Source organism: Typopeltis vanoorti, chromosome 7, assembly GCF_054136105.1.
Source record: "Typopeltis vanoorti isolate ZY-2024b chromosome 7, IOZ_Tvanoo_1.0, whole genome shotgun sequence".
Lineage (NCBI taxonomy): Eukaryota > Metazoa > Arthropoda > Arachnida > Uropygi > Thelyphonidae > Typopeltis > Typopeltis vanoorti.
The window spans coordinates 72,939,143-72,964,310 of NC_143555.1; the positions used below are offsets into that span (position 1 = coordinate 72,939,143).

The 25,168-nt window shown below is 36.1% G+C and overlaps 1 protein-coding gene across 1 annotated transcript in view; it reads left to right on the forward strand.

Moving 5' to 3' along the window:
- The first annotated feature begins 6,024 nt into the window (after nucleotides 1–6,024).
- Nucleotides 6,025–25,168, forward strand: part of POSH (SH3 domain containing ring finger posh) — a 552,023-nt gene continuing 532,879 nt past the window's right edge. The window contains exon 1 of the mRNA XM_090395956.1: nucleotides 6,025–6,408. Coding sequence (XP_090252082.1) covers nucleotides 6,025–6,408 — 384 coding nt within the window. The remainder of the gene's footprint in view (nucleotides 6,409–25,168) is intronic.

A 25,168-nucleotide genomic window follows, 5' to 3' on the forward strand; every position in this document is an offset into this window, starting at 1 on the left:
TAGGTCATGTGGTCAAAGCACTCAACAGAGAAGCACTCGCTATCATAAGTTCGGGTATGGTGGAATAGACATAAGAGTTTGAGTTGCTGTTAACATATTCTTAATTGTTACCTTCTCAGCATATGAGGATCTCAGAGCAGGTGTGGTGGTGACTAGCTTTCTCTTTCATCCTCATATGATATGTTTTGTTCTGTTTTAATTGTTTGCATTTCTTTTTTCATCTTTTCACTTCTGACATGCATGCGAATAAGCTGGATGATTTCTCTAACAGCTGACACATTTAACTTTTTTTTTGCAGAGCAAGATTTATTATCATGCTCTTTGCTACCACATCGGGCACATATGGTAGAGTCACGACAGACTGTTTCAGCATGCCCATATTTCTGACATTTAAAGCATCTTAGCAGATTAGGGATGCACACTCTAACAGGACAGTTGAGATACCATACAGATGTTTTAGGCTTAGGTGCATTCAAAGTAAGAATGTTGTTTCTGATTGGAACCAGGTGATCAGCTCTACATATCAGGATGTGGCTCGCCCATATTTCTGACATTTAAAGCATCTTAGCAGATTAGGGATGCACACTCTAACAGGACAGTTGAGATACCATACAGATGTTTTAAGCTTAGGTGCATTCAAAGTAAGAATGTTGTTCCTGATTGGAACCAGGTGATCATCTCTACATATCAGGATGTGGCTCACACCTGTCACTCTGTGACCTTTAGAGCCAGACCCAGAAGTGATACTAAGGTTGAAGTAATGCAGAAGTCATATTTCCATATACAAGTAGCCAAAAGGTTTCACACCTTATTACTAAAATATTCTGGATTAGACATAGATGTGTGATTGGTATCCCACCCATTGATCTTGCTCCCACAAGTTTCTCAGAGCGTTGTTGACACGATGTTTCCACAAGGATATCACAGAATGTAATTTCTTAACATTTTTGGAAAGTCCTGCCAGTCCCAGTCATATACCCTTTTGAATAAAGAAGGGTGATGTGTTCCCTAATGTCCAACCAACAGGCCTAGCTGGGCAATCCAGGCCCACCCACCCATCTTGCTGAAGTAGAGGCCAAAGTAGTGCAAGACTATCAGGATCCCCCCCTCCTTTCCAGATTTCTACGGGTTGCACCACACAGCAAACATGGTGACAGGGCATTGGATGGATCCCAGTGATGTTTGTCTGAATAAAGGATACGAAGAAAGCCTCAGGAGAAGTAGAGCAAAGAATACAGGAAGAAAAGTAATAAAAAAAAAAAAAAGAATAAGAATGAAAAGGGCCAGTGGCATCACTGGGAGGTCCCCTCCACTATGAACAGGTGTCCCCCACAGGGAGGGTATGGGCAAAGGTAAGTAGCTGCCAGTTTAATGTGGCCAAGTGTAAGATGTTGCACTTTGGGAAGAAGATATTGCAAGCTGTGTATTATATTGATAGAGGAAACTGATAAGACTTGGGACTTGTGGGTAATTTTGGACAGGGAGTTGAAGGTTAGAGGGCATATAGCAAAAGTATCCAAAACAACACACCAGATTATGTGGTTATTGGAGAATTGTTCCCCTTTCATAAGGCTTAAATAAGGCCATATCTGAATTGTTGCATGTTAACCTGGATTTAGTGGGAAGTGGCAGAGCAGATACAGAGGCATGTGACAAAGATTGTGGCAGGTCAGTGGAATGTTCTCTATGAGAATAAATTAAAGGATAGGAGCATATAAATTATTAAAGGGGTTTTTATAGAATTGACATGGAAGACTTTCAGTACATAGCTAGAAAGGAGATAATGATGGGTTAGTCATCCATTAAAATTGAGTAAGAGTATGGATAGCAAGAGTGTTGGGACTAGATTTTTTGTTTAGAGGATAATGAATGAGTGAAATGGATTGACAGAAATGGTTGTGAGTATTTTGTCAGTGAATACGTTTATGGAGAGAGAGATGATAGCTATTGTGTAAGTAATGGGTCTCCCACAATGACTCTTCTGACTCCTGACTCCATGGAGATTCCTGTATAATAATCTTATAATGGATTTTTTTAACCTGTTGAGTCATCCATTGGCATGATTCCACCAAGACAAGACTGAAATACAAGATTTGGCAATACTGGAATCCTAACAGACTGACTGACTAACTGGGATGAAAATTTCAATAAGAAGGTAATAAAGTAATAATGCAAACTTATCAATACACTACAATATTATCATAGTATACCATATGTCAGTTGAAGGTATGTGGTACTGCTTCATGTGCAAACTTTGTTTGCTTACAGCTCACACTTTATGTAGCTCACACTCCATTCAAAGTTCTTTCATTACACTTGGATCAAGAATGAAACCAATAATATAATTTCTTGGCATCCTTAATTTATAGTATAACCAAGTGGAAAAACTTTCAATATCTATCTCTAATGCCGAGTATTTTCATAATAAGGTGTGACACCTTTTGACCACTTGTATATGGAAATATGACATCTACATTACTTCAATCTTGTTATCATCTGAGGATGATTCTAGATGCTTCTTGGTTTATAAGAAATGCCCAGATTCATAGAGAAGATAATATCCCTTATATCTCTTTCCTTCTCCTAAATCTAGCTGAGAAGTTCTTTACCAAGACAAGTAACCATCCAAACCCGTTAATCAAGGAAGCCTCGGAATATAATGAAGCAGAAAATTACAAATATAAAAGACCAAAGTCTATCTTAAGTTCAGCTGAACACAGCTAAATTCACTGCCCTCAATGGGCGAGCATATAGCTCACACTCCATTCAAAGTTCTTTCATTACAAGACAAAGGGGAATATGAAAAGCAATTTTGCTTCACCCATCTAGCCAGAAATGTTAATGTCCTTGTTATCATATCTGGGTCTGGCTCCAACTGATAAGACCTCAACAAAAGTCAAAACCTTTCCCATAATGCATAGCATGCCTGTAAGGATATGTGTGTTGCATTATTATTATTACATGACACCTCCAGGGAGTCCAAAGATTCATCGCAGGAGGACACTTGACTCTACTTCGCTAAATACATCTCACCCTCTCCACTACTACTTAGTTCTCCTACTACAACACTACTACCTTCAGCGTCATCTACTGCCTATCTTCACCAACAACAGTATTTTTTGTCTGTAAATTGCATGTGTTCTGAAGGCCGATTTGTCTGTACGTGGGAGAAAAAACCCTGCTACTCCCCCATATGAGATGGCTAACTCACCTTTAATTGAAAATGCCCATATGAAGATTCCCCTTGTTAAGATAATCATCAAACCAACCAAGGTATTTTCAAATCGAAGGGTGAAGAAATTATATTCTTGGTGTCATCCTTTATCTAAGTATAAGCAAACAAAGTTTGCACTTGAAGTCACTTTACAACTGGGATAATTGTATAGTAGCCCAGTTATGAAGTAGTACCATATACCTTCAACTGATATACAGTATACTATGATAATATTGCATGATAAGTTTGCATTATTACTTTACTACCTTCTTATTGGAATTTTCATCTCAGTCTGTCAGGATTCCGATATTGTCAGATCTTATATTTCAGTTCTCTAGGCTACTTTTAATTACATCAACATTTAGATCTTAGTCCCCCCCCCCTTTTTTTTTTCCTGATATCAAACACCTGTTTTGCTCATCTTTCTTCTCACATTTTGTTTAAGTGACTGTATCAGCTTAGGGGTAGTGTAAGCAGAGTATTATAATTGCTGGCCTGGTTGGTCAAGTTGTTAATCTCCAACCAACAGGCTGCAGGTTCAAATCCTGCCATGAGCATGGATGTTTGTAATTGTTTTTAGGTGAGATATGAATTTCATTGCCCAGTGTGAGACCACTGGCCCACTTGTTGAAGGCTTGAAGTGGCTTGGAAAAAGTTCCATGTTTGGTCTCTGGAGCAGGGTTTCAAGACCAGGTAAAAATGAATTAAAAATATATATATGTAAAATTAGTAAAAATAGAAAAAAAAAAATCCTTAGCCCAACTGTGGCACAAATGGACTATAGGTTTACAAATAAGCTTTTTGTAGGTGAGAGCCACATAAATAAAAATTGGTACACTATTTTTTTCTACTTGTATGTGGAAACAAGACCTCTACCATTTTTGCTCTTAGTATCTGCAGGGTTTAGCATCAAGTTATGAAGCCTCAAAGGTTGAAACCAGTCTTGGTTTCAACCTTTCTCATAAATCAGTGATCTTTCTCATAATGCATGGCAGTATACACATCTGACAAGAAGCATGCATGCACTGTACTATAGGTTTCTAGGGAAATTTTAATATGAAGTCTTCTGCCTCCATAGACAAGTAGCACATCAGGTTAGGTTACGTGCTTATACTCGGTATGTGAGCTGTACACTGATTGCTGTTGTAGTCAAACTGATACTTGTAACATGAGATTCTGAATTCTGTGTATGGGTTGGCTTGGTATGTTTTTCACCCATGTACTTTACTCTTCCTACTACTTCTCTTCCATTTTAATTGATTTATCATAATGCTCACTGTCATTTGGTCACAGTGTGTTAACTTGCAAGATTAAAAAAAAAAAATCATTTACATTGTTTTTCAGTGTAATTTTGTCTTATAGTTAGTTACAACAGATACTATCATTGAGGTAATTCTCAGAGCCATCATAGTTCAGTTATTAGTGATAGTACATTTTGGTTAGAAAGACCTGGGTTCAGTTCCTGCCATGATAAGGAACTTTTTAAAGACTTTAGTTAAAAGATAAGTTACTGATCAAATGCAGAAATGTGGGAATTTTTTCCTTGTCATTTTGGTTTCTCCCATAAAAACAGTCATGACTCTGTGAAAATGTATCTACATACATACATACCAAAATCATCATATCAAATACTGTAATACTTGACTACCAAGTATTACATTTTGGTAGTCAAGTATTACCAAAATGTAATACTTGACTCCAGGAAGGACTGGGAAAAGATCGAAGAAGAACATGAAGACTGCCATTCAGGTAATAGAAAATATTTAACTGAGGTTTTTTTTTGTGTGTGTGCTCGCACGTGTGCATGCATTGATTTCACCCATGTAGGTTTTGAATGGTACTGTTGATGAGCTAAGATTAGGGTAAAGTTCAGAGGGCATATTGCAAAAGGTAGTCAAATCAAATGCTCATTAGGTTACTTGGATGTTGAAGAGCACTCTGACAAGCAGGTTGCTATTCCTTCTTGTAAAAGGTTTAATAAGGCCCATCTGGGGCTTTACTTTGCTTAGATATGATCACCTAGATTCCTTTTCAAGGAGGAAAGTGGAGAGAATCCAGAGATGAGTGACTAAGATTAACAGGTCTATGAAATTTTCCTTGTGAAGGCCTGCATGATGATTGTTGAAGGTCTGTGGATTAGAAAGGCTAATTGATTGGTGGAAAAGACAAGGATTTTATTAAAAGATTTTATAGGATTGGGACAGTGTTGAGAAAATAGTAATAAATAATAATAATCTGTGTACTTACTAGAAACTAAATGTCCTTTTTCAAGCCACTTTGTATCTCCACTAAGCAGGATAATTGATTTATTCCTGGAATGAATGTTGTATTATCTCCTAAAGCCATTCATGGATATCTGCAATAGCAGGTTTTAATGTGCATGTAAATATTCTATATCTGCTACACCAGCCAGACCAGTAAGTTTTATCCTGGTTTCATATCTTAATTTTAAAATAATTTGCTTGTTTGCATTATAGCTTTTACTATTAAAATTTTGAAACTAAAAATGATTTTACTTATTTCAGATTTTGCTATAATAGAAGATAGTTCAGAAAAATAGATAAATGGATGATATTAATGGTTATAAAATGGAAACCTTACAGTGGATAAAATGGGAACCTTATTGTGAATGAAATGGAAACCTTACTGTGGATAAGGAATTCTTTTATAAGAAATGGTTGGGATTCTTAATTATCATTCCTGTTTTTGGAGTGAGAGTTCAGTAGTTACCTAGGAAAATTGATCACAATGTGGTTGTATGCACTATTAGTTACAAAAAGTGTTAATTGACTTTTCTGCTTTACCTCAGTATGGATGAGGCCTTTTTAAATGATTTGCTTGAGTGTTCAGTATGCTTAGATCAGTTGGACAGCAGTAGCAAAGTTCTGCCATGTCAACATACTTTCTGTAAACGATGTCTTGAAGAAATAGTTAATTCTCATAAAGAGTTGCGTTGTCCAGAGTGCAGGGTGTTGGTAGAAACTAAAGTGGAAGATCTTCCATGTAATATACTACTGATACGTTTATTAGAAGGAATAAAAAATAATCCAAGGTTGAAAGGACCTGGTGACTTCTCAGGAAGAAGGCCTGAACCATCTCTTTCTCATAGTTCACCACCACCACCATCACCTCATCCTCCTGCACTGAGACAAGGTGTACAAATTTCAGCAGATGGAAGAACACTGCCAAAACAGGTAGGATCAACTGTTTCATGTTTAAATTTACAAGTTGGAAATTAAATGGATTTACATTTAGAATTATTAAGCTGTTAAGCCTTATAATTACAGGAATCCTTCCTTTTACATGCTTAGTTATCCATGCTGTGCTGATTGAAAACCAGTTAATTATATTAATAAGCATTGAAAAAAAATTGTAACTTATTCATTGGCTTTCAAAATCTTAAATAATTTTTTAAAAATATATTTGTTTTTTCCATTTTTACTGCCAATACAACTATAAAGGATAATAAAAAAATTTTAAACAATTGAAAATTTATTAAACACTGCATAATATGCATTTATAATTATATGTACAAAGTGTATTTAAAGGTAGTCTGCACTGATTTTTGTTTCTTTTTCTGTAGGTACATCTACATTAACAGCTCATAGCTTTGTTTACATTCCAGTAGACTTGCATGCTGTGATCAAGTTTAGGGTCACTATCCACTAGCTGTTGAAACTTAAAATTGTCTTTAAGTTTTAACAGCTTAAAAACAGTTAATTCACGTTTTTGCTCTTAAGTGATAAATTTTCACTTAAAAAATTTTTTTTTTATCTTTAGCACTTGCTTCACTCTTCCTTTTTCCTGTAGTGAGTATTGTTATTATCATCATCATCATCAACAGACTTCCATGGAGACAAGAGACTCATCATGGGAGGTCCCATTCTCACATGTACAGTTCATCATACCTTGACTTAAATACATTAACTGTCTCTGCACTCACCACACTCTCAGACAATGCATTCCAATCATCCACCACTCTCCATGCAAAAAATCTATTCCTCATCCCCTTGCTCATACTCACCTTATACAGTTTTCAGGGATGGCCTATCATTTTCATAGAATATCTATGAAAAATCTCATCGATGCTAATTTGGTAACTATCCCTTACTAACGTCTCAGTCATGTCTCCCCTCTTCTTTCTATCCACTAGGCTCTGTAATTTGCATTTTCTCTGTCTGTCATCTTATTCCAGAGACTAGAAACCAACTTAGTCAATCATCTCCGGACCCTCTCCAAGATTTCATCATTCTTTTGAAAACCTGTGCACAGTAATCCATATGCAGCCTGATCCAAGTCTTGTACAGTAGAATCAAAACATCCGTATTCTACACGTCATTGTTCTCCACATCATTCCCATAATCCATGTATCATCTTGACAATTTTAGCAAAATGTCCACAAAATTTCAAACCATATTCACCACAACCCTCAAATCCTACATCTCCTCCACCTCCTACTCCAAAATATCCCCCACCAATTCTATACTCTGCATTCCATCTTTGCTTCCCAAATTTTAAAACCTACACTTTGCAGCATTAAACTTGCATCCCTATGCACTTGTAAATTCAGACAGTCTATTTAGATCCTCTTGCAAAAGCTGAAACATATTCTCTACATCATCATCTTCCCAACTTTGCATCATCTGGAAACAACTGTGTATCATCATTTATGCCTTTTCCAATATAATTCACATACAAATTAAACAACAATGGCCCCAAAATAAACCTCTGGTGGTCGCCAGTAGTGACTTTTCTCTTCTGGGATATCATTCCCCATGCACAACCTGCTGATACCTATCAGACATCCTTCATCAGCCAGTCTCCAATCCAATGTGCTAATCTACTATCCAACTCCATTTATTCCAATTTAACTACTAGTTTGTCATGTGCAATCTTTTGAAAGCCTCTGTAAAATCTAAAATCTCTTATACCACCATATGTGTATCCCCCATATTGTACAGTGTATTCATCACCTTGTAATAAGTAAGCTGATTGCTAAAACACTATTTTTTTTTTTTTTTTTTTGGCAAACCCATGAAAGAGAATTGTATTGCTGTCTATTCAGTTCTGAATCCATTCCCTCACCAGCTTCTCCAGTATCTTGACCATAACACCAGACAAGCAGATTGACCTATAATTTGATGCCTTAATCTTATCACCTCCTTTATGAAGCAGAACAATTTTGCCATCTTTCCATTCCTTTGGGACCTTGGCTAATCTAAGACTCATGTTAAAAATGTACATTAAAGACTGTTAACTCTCTCTGGAACATTCCTTCAAGACATGCGGTGATATACCATCAAGTCCCATGGCATTTCTCATATACCTCCTGCTTACTCACAATCATTGGTTCCTTCCTCCCTTCCCATTGCTCTCAACTTCTGCATTACGAGGGTTGTTTAAAAAGTTTGGTAAATTTCCAATAGACAGCTACACAGTTCGTTCATTCATACCAGTGTCGGCATGTATCATCTTTTTCATGACCCCTGGCAAAATTTTAGCCACATGTGATGCATAGTTCTCGCTTGGCAAACATTTAAAATGACCTTGTTTGCATTTTTCAAAAAAAATGGAGAAAAACGAGTTTCGTGCAGTGGTAAAACACTTTTATTTGAAGAAGTGGATGGCCGCACAAATCAAAGCCATGTTAGATGCAGTTCATGGGGATGCTGCACCATGAACTTTTTTGGATAAATGAGCTTAAACAGGGTCATAAGTCCATCAAAGATGAAGTGCGCATTGGAAGCCCGACTGAGGTCACTGTGAAGGAAATGATTGACAAAATCCATGGTATTGTTATGCAAGACTGCTGATGAAAGTACACGAGATTGTAGGCATCTCAACTGAACGGGCGTATAATATCCTGCAAGAAAAATTGCACGTGAAAAAGCTGTGTGCGCTGTTGGTGCCACAATTGTTGACTGCCGATCAAAAACGCATGCGATGTTTAATCTCAATTTGCAGGATTTTTTGCATCAATTCGTGACTGTAGACAAAACTTAGATCCACCACCACACACCTGAGTCCAAGCAGCAGACAAAACAGCCCTGCGAAAAAGCACCAAAAGAAGGGAAGACCATTTTGTCAGCTGGGAAGGTGATGGTCACTGTTTTTTGGGATTCCCAAGAAATTATCATGATAGACTTTGATAGATAGATTTGGAAAAGGGTAAGCCAATAACAGGACTCTGTTATGCGTCATTGTTGGACAATTTAAAAGAACTGAAGGGAAAAAAATGGCCAAGATTGGCACACACAAAAAGTGCTCTTTCATCAAGACAATGCACCGTTCCACACATCGGCCGTTGCAATGGCAAAATTGCACAAATTGAGGTTCGAATTGGTTCCACATCCACTGTATTCACCGGACTTGGCCCTGTGTGACTTCTTCCTGTTCACAAACTTAAAAATTTGGCTTGGTAGGAAAAATTTTCTTCAAACGAGGATGTCATCAAGGCTATCAATGACTATTTTGCATAATTTGACAAATCATACTTTTTAGATGGGATGAAAAAAATTGAAACTCACTGGACCAAACGTGTAGACCTCGATGGAGACTATGTTGAGAAATAAAGGTGATTTTTTCCAAAAAAATGTGTTTGACTTATTTTTTTACCAAACTTTTCAACCAACCCTCATATGCTACAATCAGAAGAATGAAATACTTTTATGAACTGATCATTAAACACCTCTACTATATTCTTCTCTGTGTTTATCATTCTCCATTATCACTGACCAACATCATCCCATAATCATTCTTCCTTCTACTGGCCACATATTGAAAAAAACTCCCTGGGATTTCATTTAGCCTCATTTGCTGACTCCTGCTCATTCTGCACTTTTGCTACCCTTGCCAAGCAATTCACCTTCCTTGCTTACTCTTTGTACTACTTATGTAACTGATTATCTCCACTCATCTTGTGCTGCCTCCACAATGCCTTTTTCTTCCAGATTACACACTTCACCTATTCAATCATCCATATTACACCTACCTTATTTAATCTCCTGATCTTCATAATGCACTGAGTCATTGCATCTGCCATATAATTCCTAAGTAGAGACCAAGTAACATCAATTTCTTTGTCATGCAATTCCTCATTCCATGATATTGCTGCAAGCTGCCTCATCAGTTTGCTATAATCACCTACCTTATAGTTTCACATATAACCCTTTCTATCAAAAGTCCTGTTATGGTTGACCACCACTACTTGGGTGGTAGCCAACATATTTATATTTATTAATGACATTTTCAATGTCATTAATAAATATCATCATCATCAAATTCCTGCCATGTACCCTCAAGGGGTGTACAGTATCCTGATAGTACTACATGAAAAAAATTACATCATTATTAATTTCCTATCTACAATTTTTCTCTAAATCAGTCTGTTATTTGTCAAGACTCCAACATTATCAGATCTTATATTTCTATCGTCTAAGGCATTTTGTACCGTATCAATCCACCTATATCTTGGTCTTCCTCTGGGTCGTTTTGCTGCCAACCTGGCAGAGAACACTTGTTTGGCTAATCTTTCCTCTCCCATTCTGTTTAAGTGACTATACCATCTGAGATTAGCTCTGCTAATGCATTCCTGGATGCTGACAATGTCAAGTTCTTTCCTAATATCCTGGTTTTTAATATGATATTGCCATTGATGCCATCTGTTCACACCTATAATCTTTCTCAGGACTCTCATATCTGCGGTCTCTAGTCTTTGGTCAAGTGTTTTACTTCTGACCCAGCTCTCAGATCCATAAGTTAAAACTGGTTTGAACACTGTCTTATATACAGCTAATTTAGTGTTCCGACTAATTTTTCTCTTATTCCATATGAATTTATTCAGTTGACTTCCCACCATGCCAGCTTTGCTGATTCTGTTGTCTATTTCTATATTTAATTTACCATCTTCAGTAAAAATCGTGCCTATATAGCTGAAATGTTTTACTTGTTCCACAGGTTCTCCATTCACAACACAGTTGACATTTTGAATGATTCTGCCTATTTTCATTGTCTTTGTCTTTTTATTGCTGAACCTTCATACCATATCTATTACAACAGCTATTCAATTTAGTCAGAGAATCTTGCAGACTTGTAGCGGATTTATTTAGAAGTATAACATCATCCGCATAAAGCAAAGAGCTGACATTAACATCTCCAATTTTGATATCATGTTTAATACCACTTTCCTTCATAATGTGATCCATATAGATAATGAATAACAGAGGGGGATAATGTACATCCTTGTCTCACGCCAGATTTAACATTAAACCACCTTCCTGTTCTTCCTTCAATTCTAACTGCTGACTTACAACTCAAATAAAGACTAAGTATTGCTTGATATAATGCCCCATTGACACCATATAACTGCAACGTATGGAATAGTTTCTCTCTTGGCACCTTGTCATATGCCTTTTCCAAATCGACAAAACTTAAATACAGATCTTTGTTATATTCCCATGCTTTCTCGACTATTTGTCGTAAAGTGAAGATCTGATCCTGACAGCCTCTATTTGGCCTGAATCCAGCTTGTTCTTCACCAAGCTTTCCTCCTACAATTCTTCTCAACCGTTTCTCAAGTATACTTGCATAGATCTTGCCAGGAACATACAGTAGGGAAATACCTCTGTAATTCTCACATGCAGTTTTATTTTCCTTTTTATATATGGGTACTATGAGAGCTCTACTCCAATCATCTGGAATTTGTCTCTCTGTCCAGGCTTTCTGAACTATGCAGTGCAGCCACTGTAAGACTCTTATACCACCATACTTCAGCATTTCTGGTCGAATATCATCTACTCCTGCTGCCTTTCCACATTTCAAGCAGTTGATGGCTTTTTCTACTTCAAGTATGGATATGTATTCCTGACTGCATGCATGGTCAGTATTTTTTACCACTGTGCTGTCATCACTGCTTGTTTCATTTACAGTTTTTCAAAGTAATTACTCCATACTTCAAGGATATCTTTTTCTCCTGTTTTCATGTCACCTTTATCATCTCTAATTCCTTTTACAGCACTCTTTCCTCCATTCCTAAGCTTCTTCAACAACCTTCATTTTATGTTAAAGATACCAGGTAATTTTAAACCTGGTTTTACTCCATTTTTTCCAAGTAAGCAAACAGACAAAATGTCAAGTTTGCGCCTGCAATATATGCAAGACTAGCTGATCCCACAGGTAGTGGAAGACCAAGGCAACTCGTGGTAGAGGTGGAGCAAGCTCTGATCACTAATCTTAATATTTACCCTTAAAGGTCGAAACCGGTCTGGGTAGTGGACCCTTGCCTTTAATACAAAACATCATACATCCTCTTCTTGGAGATGTGTTTTGGCATTAAGGGTAAATATTAAGATTAGTGATCAGAGCTTGCTCCACCTCTACCACGAGTTGCCTTGGTCTTGCACTACCTGTGGGATCAGCTAGTCTTGCATATATTGCAGGCGCAAACTTGACATTTTGTCTGTTTGCTTACTTGGAAAAAATGGAGTAAAACCAGGTTTAAAATTACCTGGTATCTTTAACATAACTATACCCAAGTTAAAAATACTTTCTACAACCTTCATTTTAAAAATTTTATGGAATTTACATCCGTGTTAAAAAACTTTTTTTATTATCGCGACGTTTCGATCTTCACATCAAGATCATCATCTGCAGTGTACATAAGTATACAGAGCAAGCTGAGTTACATCATTAACTGTAAACTAGAGAAACAATGATTTGATCACATGTTATTCTATTGACGGGACCTCTGGTGAAAAAAAATATATATATATATATATATAAAAATAAAATAAAACAAAAAAGAAATTTTTACATCAAGCTAAATTCTATTTTTACAATGACAGGGATAAACATTCTTTTAGATGGTTTTCTTTCAGAAACAATTGGTGTCCTATTTTGAGTATTTCAATTCTTATTTTTGATTTACAATACTGGATTTTCTACAGTCCTGTTTATAGTTGTTCTTGGTGAGGAAGGTCGAATATATACCTTCCAAATGTTTGGGATTTTTAAACCATCGTTGTTCAGATTGGGGTGGTTGCTGATAATTTCACAGGCTTCCTTGAATTTCCATTCATACCATGTTCTAGTGTGATGTAGACAGCTGGCGGTTTTCCAGTCAATTCTGTGTAAGGTATTCAGGGCATGATCAGAAAGGCCAGCTTCACCATAATTATATTTAATGTGTCGTTTATGTTCTTTTTGTCTAATAGGAATAGTGCATCCTGTTTCTCCTATATATGGTATGTTGCAAGTACAATAGATCCAGTATACTCCAGGGTGAGCTAGTGGAGGGTGTGGGTCTTTGGATGAGTTGAGTAAGTTTTATAATTTTGCAGGAGGTTTAAAGGTGGCTTTGAGGTTGTACTTTTGTAGTACTCTGTTTATTTTGTCTGATATTCCTTTAATGTAGGGAATGGTTATAGTTTTACTGTAGTCTGGTTTGTCTTTGTTTTTTATTGTGGTTTTGTAGAGAATTTTGTTTATAGTATTTTGGCTGTATCTGTTTTTTTGTTGGTTATTACTGATAATTTTAAACTCGTCTTTCAGTGCCTGTTCACTGGAACAAATCGTCTGAGCTCTGTTTTTTAGCATGTTGATGACACCTAGTTTTTGTGTTGGGTGGTGGTATGAGTTTATGTGTATATATTGTCCCGTATGTGTCGGTTTTTGGTAAACAGTGAAGGAAAGATTGCCCGAGGGAAGATGTGTGACAAGTGTATCTAGAAATGGAAGTGTGTTTTTCAATTTCAGTTGTGAACTGTATGCGTTTGTGTTGTTTGTTTAGGTGGCTAAGGAATGTGTCTAATGTCTGGCGGCCATGGGACCAGATCGTGAAAACATCGTCAACGTATCTAAGCCAGACTTTGGGTTTTAGAGGGGAGTAATCTAGGGCAAGTTGCTCAAAATATTTCATGTAAAAGTTAGCAATGGGGGGGGGGGGATAATGGCGAGCCCCTGGCTGTGCCTTCTTTTTGTAAGTAGAAGGCGTTTTGCCATACAAAGTAACCCGACCGTAATACATACGCAAAAAGTGCCGTGATATCTGGAGGGAATTTGTTTTGTAGGAGACGGATTGGGACATTTTTAAAGAGGGCAGAGACGTCAAAACTGACTAATAAATCATCTTTTTCTAATATAATGTCTTGGATGATGTTTATGAAGTGTTTTTGATATAGGAAGGGGAATGACCTACCAACTCCTTGAGTGTTGCCGCTAATTTTTTGGCTTAATGATACATCGGGCTATCAATTCCTTCAACGATAGGTCTTAGCGGGGTGTTTTCTTTGTGAATTTTTGGTAGCCTGTAAATTCTAGGGGAGCACACGTAATGAGGGAACAGTGTTTTGATTGTATCTTTGGGCCATGTGGTAGTTGATTTAAGTAGTTTCTCTGTTTTGTTTTTTGTTCTGTTCGTTGGGTTGTAGTTAACTAGTTTGTATGTGTTATTGTCAGAGACCAGCAGATTCATTTTTTCTATATAAGTGGTACAGTTTAAAATGACAGTGGCATTTCCTTTATCGGCTCTGGTTATTACTATGTTCGGATTTGTTTTAAGTGATTTTATCGCTGTTAATTCGTGTTTAGTTATGTTGCTTGTTATTGTTTTGTTATGGTTTAAAATGTTCGCAGTTTCTATACGTATTTTGTCTGCTATGTTATTAGGTACGAATCTTAGGCCTCTTTCTATATTACAAATAACTTCAAGTTTGTCTATCGTTTTTGGTGCTCTAGCAAAATTTAAACCTTTGTTAAGTATAGAGATTTCGTCTTTGTTTAGAGCGTGGTTAGATAGGTTAATTATGTTATTGATACCTGTGGGTGATTGGTGGCTCCTGTTGTTTCTTGCTTCTGGTTGGTTGTTCTTGTTCACTGTGGCAAACTTTGAATATGGCGGCTGGTTTTGTCGTTCTTTTAGTCTTCGAAATTTGGAAATTAGGTTTTCTTTCTTCGTTTGTTGGATGTGGTTTGCTGTGTTGTCTGTAATCCTTCATTATCCAGATATCTGCGTTTAAGGAGCTAGACAGCCCCGTTTTTTCTTTTAGTAGCTGGTTTTGCATAGCGGCTAGGTTCTTTCTGGTAGCTTGGATCTACTCTCTCAGTAGTGCTTTCTCCATGCGGTGGTATATTCTTTGTGCCTTTGTTGAAGTGAATTTTCTCTTTAGCCTGATGCAGTTAGAAGTGATATCGCTGTCCCTACACCGTTTTAAAAATGCCAGTCGGTTGATCAAATTTGAAACTTGGATCTTCAGCTTACCGTATTGGTTACATCGCTCGTGGGTAGAATCTCAATGAATTATCATAATCCTTTCTTTTAGGGTTACACGGTGATCAGCATTCATTTTTAAAAATTTTATGGAATTTACAACCGTGTAAATTCCATAAAATTTTTAAAATGAATGCTGATCTCCGTGTAACCCTAAAAGAAAGGATTACTTCTTCAACAACCTCCAGAATATTTTGCCACCTTCTTGATATTTATTTTCTATATTCTTACCAAAGTCCTCCCATGACTTTTGTTTAGCTAGTTTTACACAGTGTTTAGCATTCTTGCATTTGTCTCTATATTCTCTAAGAGCACAAGCTGACTTATTATTTGACAGGAACTTTTGATATGCTTTCTTCTTTTCCTTCACTGCCTCTTTAACTTCCTGTGTCCACCAGGGAGTTCTGATTTTTTTATCCTTACAGACAACCTCACCACATGCCTCTCCAGCAGAATCAATCAATGTTTTCTTCAGAGTTTGCCATTGAATCTCCAAGGTTTGATTCCTGTTCTCAAACTCTTTCAATTTTTCTTCAATAATCTTTGTGTATTTTAGTGTACAGTTCACATCTGAGAGCTGCTCAACTTTTATTCGCTTTAAAACTTTCTTACATGTTATTCTTTTCAATATGAAATTCAATTTTATCTTGCTCAAGACTAAATAGTGATCACTTCCAATTTCAAATCCTCTGTACACTCTGGTGTCCTGCACCAGGGAGTAAACATCACTATCAACAATAACATAGTCAATGAGACTTTTCTTATTCCTTGCCTCTTCTCTCCATGTGAATTTGTGCACATTTTTATGTTGGAACATGGTGTTAGTAATAACCAGTCCATGTCATGAGTAGAAATCCAACAGGTATTTGCCATTATTATTAGCTTTGCTGTTTTCTCCAAATTTTCCCAAAATATTTTTGTATGTCTCACAATCATTTCCTACTCTGCTATTTAGATCCCCAACAAGGACCAACGTTTCTTTTTTCATTGTGTCAGTTGCTTTTTCTAAAGCATCAAAAAATTCCTCTATTTCTACCTTTAGTAGAACCTTCTGTGGGACCATAGGCACAAATAAGTCTCATTGTCCAGTTCCCCATTCTCATATTTGCCAACATTACTCTACTTGAGACTGACTGCCATTCAAGAAGATTAGCCTTGTATTTTGTGTTTAATGCTATTACTACTCCTTCTTTTCCTTGATTGTCATTGCCTGAATATAACATTTTGTATTTATTGCTCAGAAAGATCTCACTAGATTTGGTCTTTTTTGTTTCAGTCACCCCTATTATGTCGATCTGGTACTTATCTAATTCCTCAGCTAGCTTCATTTCTTTGCCATTCAAGCTTCTTATGTTGATAGTACCGATCTTTAACTCTGGTGATGTTGAGTTGGGGTTTGTTTTCAGATTTGTTTTCAGATTAATAAATATACATACTAAATTATACTAAATCCTACCATCTTTAGCTTCTCCAGTTTAGATATGGTCTATATAATGCAAAGGTAGTGGAATAATGATCTAAAAACTGTTAACAGTATAAACTGGTAAAAAATGAGTCGTGTTGCAAATAAGCATAATATAAAAAATAATATTGGAAAGCAGAATATAAAAAAAATAATTTTTCTCATGAATGGCATTGATGGAATAGTACACCCACAGATATGAGAACCTTTGAGACTTCTGCACATGTCAAAAGAAAGAGAATCCATTCTGATAATAAGGTAATCAATCCGTATTGTGGGATGAGTGTTTATTATTACATGTCGGAAAATTAACTTCTCTTTTATGATCATTGTAGTTTTTAAAGTGATAACTATTTTGCTTGTATAACAGTTAGAAAATTTTACGTATAAAGCACATGATTTCGCATTGGTGACTAATTCGTACATCGCCTTATTTCTTTCTCCCCTTCAACATGAATTGACTTTTCTTGGCACTGAGCCAACAACAGCTCTCGTATCTGTGGTTGGGCTATAACTGTATTCCACTCCATATCATGGTTAGTGGAAGAGATATTTACAGTTATGCCTGACTTTTTCATTCCTGTTTTGAGCAGTGTCAGTATTACTGTGATGTTAATCTTCTGTAAGCACAAAATTTCTCTTGGTATGACCAATGTAATATATTCCACAGAACAGTAAATGTTATTCTGTAGATATTTTGATGACTTCAAAAGGCAAATTTTTTTTTAAAATTTTTTAAAATTTAAAATTTTTTAAAATTTTTACCAGCTTAGGATTTAGATCTTTCTAGCAGTATGAAATAGTATAAGTAGAAAGTTATATCGATGTATGAAAGGGATGCGTAGTCTCAGTATTGAACATTTGTATTTTAGATTTTTCTGTAAATAACAGTATATTGACTGCATTTTTATGATAACTATAAAGTATAAATTGATGAAATATGTCCAGTCTTGCTTAATTTTTATTGGCATTATGTAAGATGCAGAATGCTCTATTCTTCTGAGAGTTGTGTGCAGCGGAGTGCCCTCCCACTTTTGTATAGACTGGTGTAGAGATAGTGTGAAGTGAATGACCTTATGGGTAGATTTATAGTGGGCATTTGGAAATATACTGCCTGATTCCATATGCCTCTAAGACTTCTGCAGTTTGGATATAATTCACGTGAATACTACTAAAGAGAAAACTATTATATTAACTGCAAATGCTGGAACTAATTTGTGTGTGTGTTATATTTATTATTATTACCCTAGACCCCATGGAGTCAAATACTCATCTGGGAGGTCCTTTTATCATACACACAGCTCATCATACCATGCTTTAAACACACTCAAATTCTCTGCAGACACCAACTCTCAGGCAAGGCATTCCAATTATTCATAACTCTGCATGCAAAAAAACCTGCTTCTCACTCCTCTACTCACACCCTCTTTATACATTTTCCAGGGATGACCTCTGGTTCTCCTCTGATCTCCCACTATTTTCTGCAGAACCTCTCCAGCATTAATCCTATAACAACCCCCTTACTAACTTGTAGGTCTCTATCATATCTCCCCTCTTCCTCCTGCCCACCAGACTCTGCAAGTTGCATCTTCTCAATCTTTCCTCATACTCGACATTCCAGAGGTTAGGAACTACCTTAATCACCTCTGGACCTTTTCCAACTTTTTGTCCTTCCGAAAACCAGGTGACCAAATCTGGGCATTATGTGTGGCCTAATCAAAGCCTTATAAATGGAACAAGCATCTCTCTACTTCTACAAGTCAGTGTCCTCTGCATCATTCCCAGAAACCTTTGTATTGTCTTCACAATTTTGGCTATGTGTCTCCTAAATTTCAGATCCTTATCCACTATCACTCCCAGATCTCTTATTTCCTCCACCATACCACAATATATCCTCACAGGCATAAATTCTGCATCCCATGTTTGTTTTCCAAATTTTAAAACCTTACATTTTGCAACATTGAACTCATATCCTCATTCCTGTGTCTAATCACTCAATTTATTCAAGTCTTCTTGTAAGGCCACAACATCTTCTCTACTCTTCATGGTTCGTCACAACTTTGCATCATCTGCAAACAACTGAATATCTCCATCCAAATCTTCACCAATATCATTAATAAACAAGTTAAGCAGTAATGGCCCTAAAACAGATCCCTGAGACACAATGCTAGTGACGTTCCTTTTTCTGGATATCCCCCCCCATACACAACTTGTTGATACCTGTCAGGTAGCCAGTCTCCATTGCAATGCACCAATCTAATATCCAACCCTATCCGCTCTAGTTTGACTATCAACTTATCATGGTAATCTATCAAAAGTCTGTAAAATCTAAGTATATTACTATGTATCCTTCTCCTCTGTCCAAGGAAGCTGTTACCTTATTGTAATAAATAAGTACATTACTAAAACATGACCTCCCTTTAGCAAATCCATTCTGTCCATCAAAGATAATACCATTGTAGTCAAACCAATTCTGGATCCTAGTTCTCACAAGCTTCTCCAACAACTTAACTACAACACCTGACACACAGATTGGTTTATAATTTGATGCTTGAGTTCTATCACCTCCTTTATGAAGTGGCACAATCTTGCCCTTCTTCCACTCCTTAGGAAGGAAGGAGGGCAAGGAGTTTGCAAGACTCGTATTAAAAAAATATGTTAAGGCCGGCTTTTGTTTGGACTGGCACATTCTTTCAGAATACGTGGCGCTATATTATCAAGTCCCACAGCCTTATTTACATCTAGTTTGCTCAACTCCCCATACACCTCTTGCTCACTTACAGTCAGTCTCTCCTCCCCATCATCAACTGCTCTCAATATATATATATATATATATATATATATATATATATATATATATATATATATAAATATGATATAATATATATATATATATAAATATGATATAAACATAGTGATGGGTGACTTCAATGCAAAAGTGGGAAGAGGGGGTTATAGAGAAATTGTTGGCGAACATGGCTTAGGCACCAAAAATGACAGAGGAGATCGCCTAGTCCAATTCTGTCAGGAAGAAGATCTAACAATAGCAAATACCTGGTTTAAACTTCCACCAAGAAGACTGTACACTTGGAAATCGCCTCAAGATAACCAACATAATATTGTCAGAAATCAAATTGATTATATACTGATAAATAAAAGATTCCACAGTAGTATAAAGAGTGCAAAGACTTATCCTGGAGCAGATATCTCATCAGACCACAATCCCATAGTTGCAGAAGTACGTCTTAGATTAAAATCAGCTAAAAAATCACAAAAGAAGAAAAAGAAAATCGATGTAGAAAAACTGAAAGACCCGAACATAAATAAAAGTGCCAAGACACAGCTTAACCTGCGATTACAACAGATTAACATAGAAGAAAATAAAAGTGTGGAATCTCTTTGGAATAGCTTAAAGAATGCCATCGTAACAACAAGTATTGAAGAAGTAGGTTATGTGAATAATATAAAACAACAGGAATGGATGACAGATGAGATTCTTTCTCTTATTGATACAAGAAGAATGTATAAAAACAACGACCTAGCCAGGTATACAGAAACACATAACATCATCAAGAAAAAAATAAAAGAAGCCAAGGAAAATTGGATGAAAAATTTATGTACTGAAATTGAACTGCTTCAGAAACAACATGATAATTTCAATCTGTATAAGAAAATCAACGAAATTTCCGGAAAACTGAGGAAAAAGCAAATAGTGTCTCTAAGAGACGAAAATGGAAAAATAGTTCTAGAAGAAGAGAATAAAGCACAGATTTGGATAAAATATGTAACAGAACTTTTCAATGATACTAGACAGAAGCCTATAAATATAAAAGATAACATTCAAGGACCAGCAATCATGAAATGCGAAATAGAGAATGCTATACAAACAAGTAAAACAGGAAAAGCCAGTTGACCAGATGGTGTGCAAACAGAATTTTTAAAATTAATCGAACCAGATAACATCAAACTTCTTGAAAAACTATTTAATAAAATATATGAAAGTGATGAATTTCCATCAGATTGGCTCAAATCTACATTTATCACTATCCCAAAGAAACCCAAAGCGAATTCCTGTGGTGACTTTCGACTTATTAGTCTAATGAGCCAAACATTAAAAATATTTTTGAAAGTAATTCAGAATCGCATTTATAGGAAAAGTGAAGAAACTCTAAGTGAAACACAATTCGGCTTTCGGTTTGGTACTAGAGAGGCCCTTTTCTGTACCCAAATATTGATACAAAAATGCATAGAAAAACAGAAATCTGTCTTTATGTGTTTCATAGATTTTGAAAAAGCATTCGACAAAGTCAGACACACCAACTTAATAGAAATCCTTCAACAAATAAGGCTAGACGAACAAGACATAAGACTAATAACAAATCTGTATTGGAATCAGTCAGCTACCGTTCAATTAGACAACATTACCACCAGTGATATTAACATCAAAAGAGGAGTGAGACAAGGATGTGTGCTCTCACCACTCCTGTTCAACATATATGCAGAGGTAATCTTTAAAAAAGCATTGGAAGAATGTCCAGAGGGAATCACAATAAATGGAAAGATTGTTAACAACCTACGATATGCAGATGACACCGTGCTAATTGCAGATAACATTATGGATCTCCAAAAACTCATTGACAGAGTATACATAGAAAGCCAAAGAATGGGAATAAATATAAACATCAACAAGACAAAATACATGATCATCAGCAAACATCCAGCCTCATCAATGAAACTGACACTCAATGGGAAAAATATTGATCAAGTGTCAAGATATAAATATCTTGGTTGCTGGCTTAATGAACGGTGGGATCCAGAAATAGATATAAAGACAAGGATTGAAGTTGCACGGCAGTCCTTCATGAAAATGAGAACACTATTCTGCAATAAAGACCTAAACATGGAAGTCAGATGCCGAATGCTGAAATGCTACGTGTGGTCTATTCTGCTCTATGGAGTTGAAACATGGACATTGAAGGCGACAACCATCAAGAAAATCAAAGCCTTTGAGATGTGGCTATACAGAAGAATGCTAAAGATATCATGGACAGAAAAAATTACCAATGAAGATGTCTTAAAATCCATTGGCAAAGCTAAACATCTTGTACAAATAATCAAGAAACGAAAAACATCATATCTTGGCCACATCATGAGAAACAGCAAATACCAACTTCTACAAACTATTTTGGTAGGAAGAATTGATGGCAAAGGAACTAGAGGAAGAAAAAGAATATCATGGTTTGACAACATCAAGACGTGGACAGGAAAGAGTAGTGCACAACTGCTCAGATTAACACAAGAGCGCAGTTTGTTCGCCAAGATGGTCGCTGACCTTCGATAGAAGATAGCACAATAAGAAGAATGTATATGTGTGTGTGTGATATAACTGATTGACTTGACCGAGAGGCATATTTTGAATAAGTAGAAAAGCGTACTCAACAAACATTGGTGTTTTTAATGTATAGATATTCTCTCGCAATGTTTGTTTGTATTTCTCTCCTCTAATGCACCTGATGAGGTCTTCTAAGAAGATGTTTCGATAATTAATTTACCTCAAAAAAAAAAATACACACAAGTATATATGCTATTGTAGTGCACTTCTTTAGTAGTTACTGCACGTAAGTAACTATAATGGAATCAACAGATAAGAATAGTTTAACAGTGCACAGCTTGTCATATTCAAGAATTATCATTAAGCCAAAATTCATAGTATTCATCTTATCTGACATCCATGTGCTTTGAGTTTTTTGATAAATGAGGGCCAGGCTTGATGTAGGATCATTCTTTGGTTTTAATTATGTTGGGTAGATGTACGTAACATTTCAGTAGCTTTTTAAAATTTTCTGAGAAAAATTTTGTTGGCCCCAAAGGATTTTTCTGTTTGTTGCCAAAGTGCTTAATAATTTTCATGTGTTGTTTGATAGACTGATCTAGATTTCCATTTTCTTTTTCATCATGGTATGTCCTTGTAGTATGAGGATCCAGTTTTAAAGGATGTAAAAAATCTGGAGACCTTGCATGGGGGGGGTGAAGGCTACCCTTATGTTTTAGTGTCTGAGAATCTGTGATTGTTTGCATGTTAAATATTGAATATATGGGAGGTTTGTTGCTCCTCTATAATCTGGGTTTTTCCTGGATATGGTCCTGGTTTCCTTTGAGTGGTTGTTGCAGAATGTTTATGATCTAATTGATTAGATTCATTTTGAAATGTAGTAAGAATATGGAATTTAAGTTCTTGGCTTTCATGTTCAGCTAGAGATATCTTGTATTTCTAATTATTCCTAATTTTATATGGGACAGTGTTCTGGCAAAAGGTATCTTTTGGTGTAGGTTGGTTTTTTACAGCAAGTTTCTTTTGAGGAACTTGGGAGAAATTTAGAATCTGCAGTAACCTTTTTTTTTTTTTTCCAATTCCAGAGTGAGTAGTTGGCCAAGTGGTTAGCATATCCACTCTCCAGTCGAAAGGCTGCAGATTTGAATCCTGCTATGGGCATGGATGTTTGTGATTGTCTGTGAAAATACTAGGTGGTGGTGGTGGGCAGTAGATGATGATGGTAGTTGCAGTTCACTGTAAATGGTGGATTTGAGTGGTGGAGATGGAGAGTTGTGGAGAGTGTGTGTGTTTGTCCTTGATCCATGTTCAAAAATCTTAAGTGCATGGACCTTGGATATGATGTACATGATGCATTTAGTTTAATAATACTTCTTTAATATGATACCATGCTTTATTGTTAAACTGCTTTTAACCATTGATTCCATTACAGTTAAGTATTAAATGTCTATTTTTTTTTTTTATCTTACTTATTGTAACTTTCTTGAAGCATGCCACAATAAATGATCTGATACTGGCACTTCATACTTAGTCATTCAGAGTTATAAAATTTGTCTTAAGTAGAAAATTAATTGCTTTCTCGAAAATAAGTTAAAAAAAAAATTTTAAAGGTAGATACAAACCACACCATTTGTTTACCTTAGACCACAATGGGCATGTTTTGTGCTGATCCCAAAGCTATTGCAGACATTTTGGGAGAAAATTTTACCAGAATCTCAGTAACAGCTTCATATCTTTCTGAATTTTTAATATTGAAAGAGCAACAAGCGAAACAGCAGCTAAATTTTTCTACCAATGGGCTTAAGCCATACAATCAGCCATTTGTTAAGGAGGAACTAAAAAGAGCTCTTTTACTGTCTCACCCTAGTTCAGTAGGTCCTGATGACATCCATTATGAAATGATAAAAACATCTTCCATCGTCTTCTAAGGATCTTTTTCTCTTAACATACAACAGAATACTTGCAAAGGAAGAGTTTCATGGATTCTTGGCATAAGTCAGTTGTCATTGCTATCCCCAAACCAGGAAAGATCCAACACAAGCAAATAATTATCGACCTATTGCTCTTATTAGCTGTCATTACTTTCTAAATACCAGACTTCTCTGGTATTTAGAATTGATCGTCTCTCCAATACACATTGTGGATTTCGTAGATATCTTTAAACTTGGACCCAATTGGTCCATTTAGAAACATTATAAGAAACTCATTCCATAAACAAGAATTCTAGTTTCATTGCTCTTTGACATGGAAAAACTTTATGAAACAGTCCAGAGGTATGGCATATTAAAAGACCTCTGTAACATAGATCTCAGATGATACCTTCCTGTATTTATTAAAAACTTTTTGTCCAGGCAAGCTTTACAAGTCAGAGTAGGAAGTATGTTATCTCGGCCATATCATCAAAATTAGGGTGTCTCCAAAGCTCAGTCTTAAGGGTGACATTTTTTGTTATCAAATTTAGTCACTAAACTGCTTCCTCCAATGGTAGGCAATGCTCTATATGTTGATGACTTCATAATTTACTATAACACTCATAACATGAGGATAACTGAAATAGAACTTCAGCAAGCAGTTGATCGTGTCTCTCCATGGGTTCTTAGTAATTGGTTCAATATTCCAGCAGAAAAAAGTATCTGTGTATACTTCTATCAAAAATGCACTTTTCACCCAGATACTTAATAAAGAATGAGACAAACTGTTATTACAGTAACAACAGAAGCCAAGTTTTTGGGACTCATCTTTGACAGAAAGCTTACATTCGTTGCACATATTCATCAATTAATAGCAAATTGCAAGAGAGCATTGAATCTCCTTTGCACTGTATCATGTAACAAATGGGATGTAGATTGATCTTCATTGTTTCGTCTTTATTGTGCAGTTATACCACTAATTGGT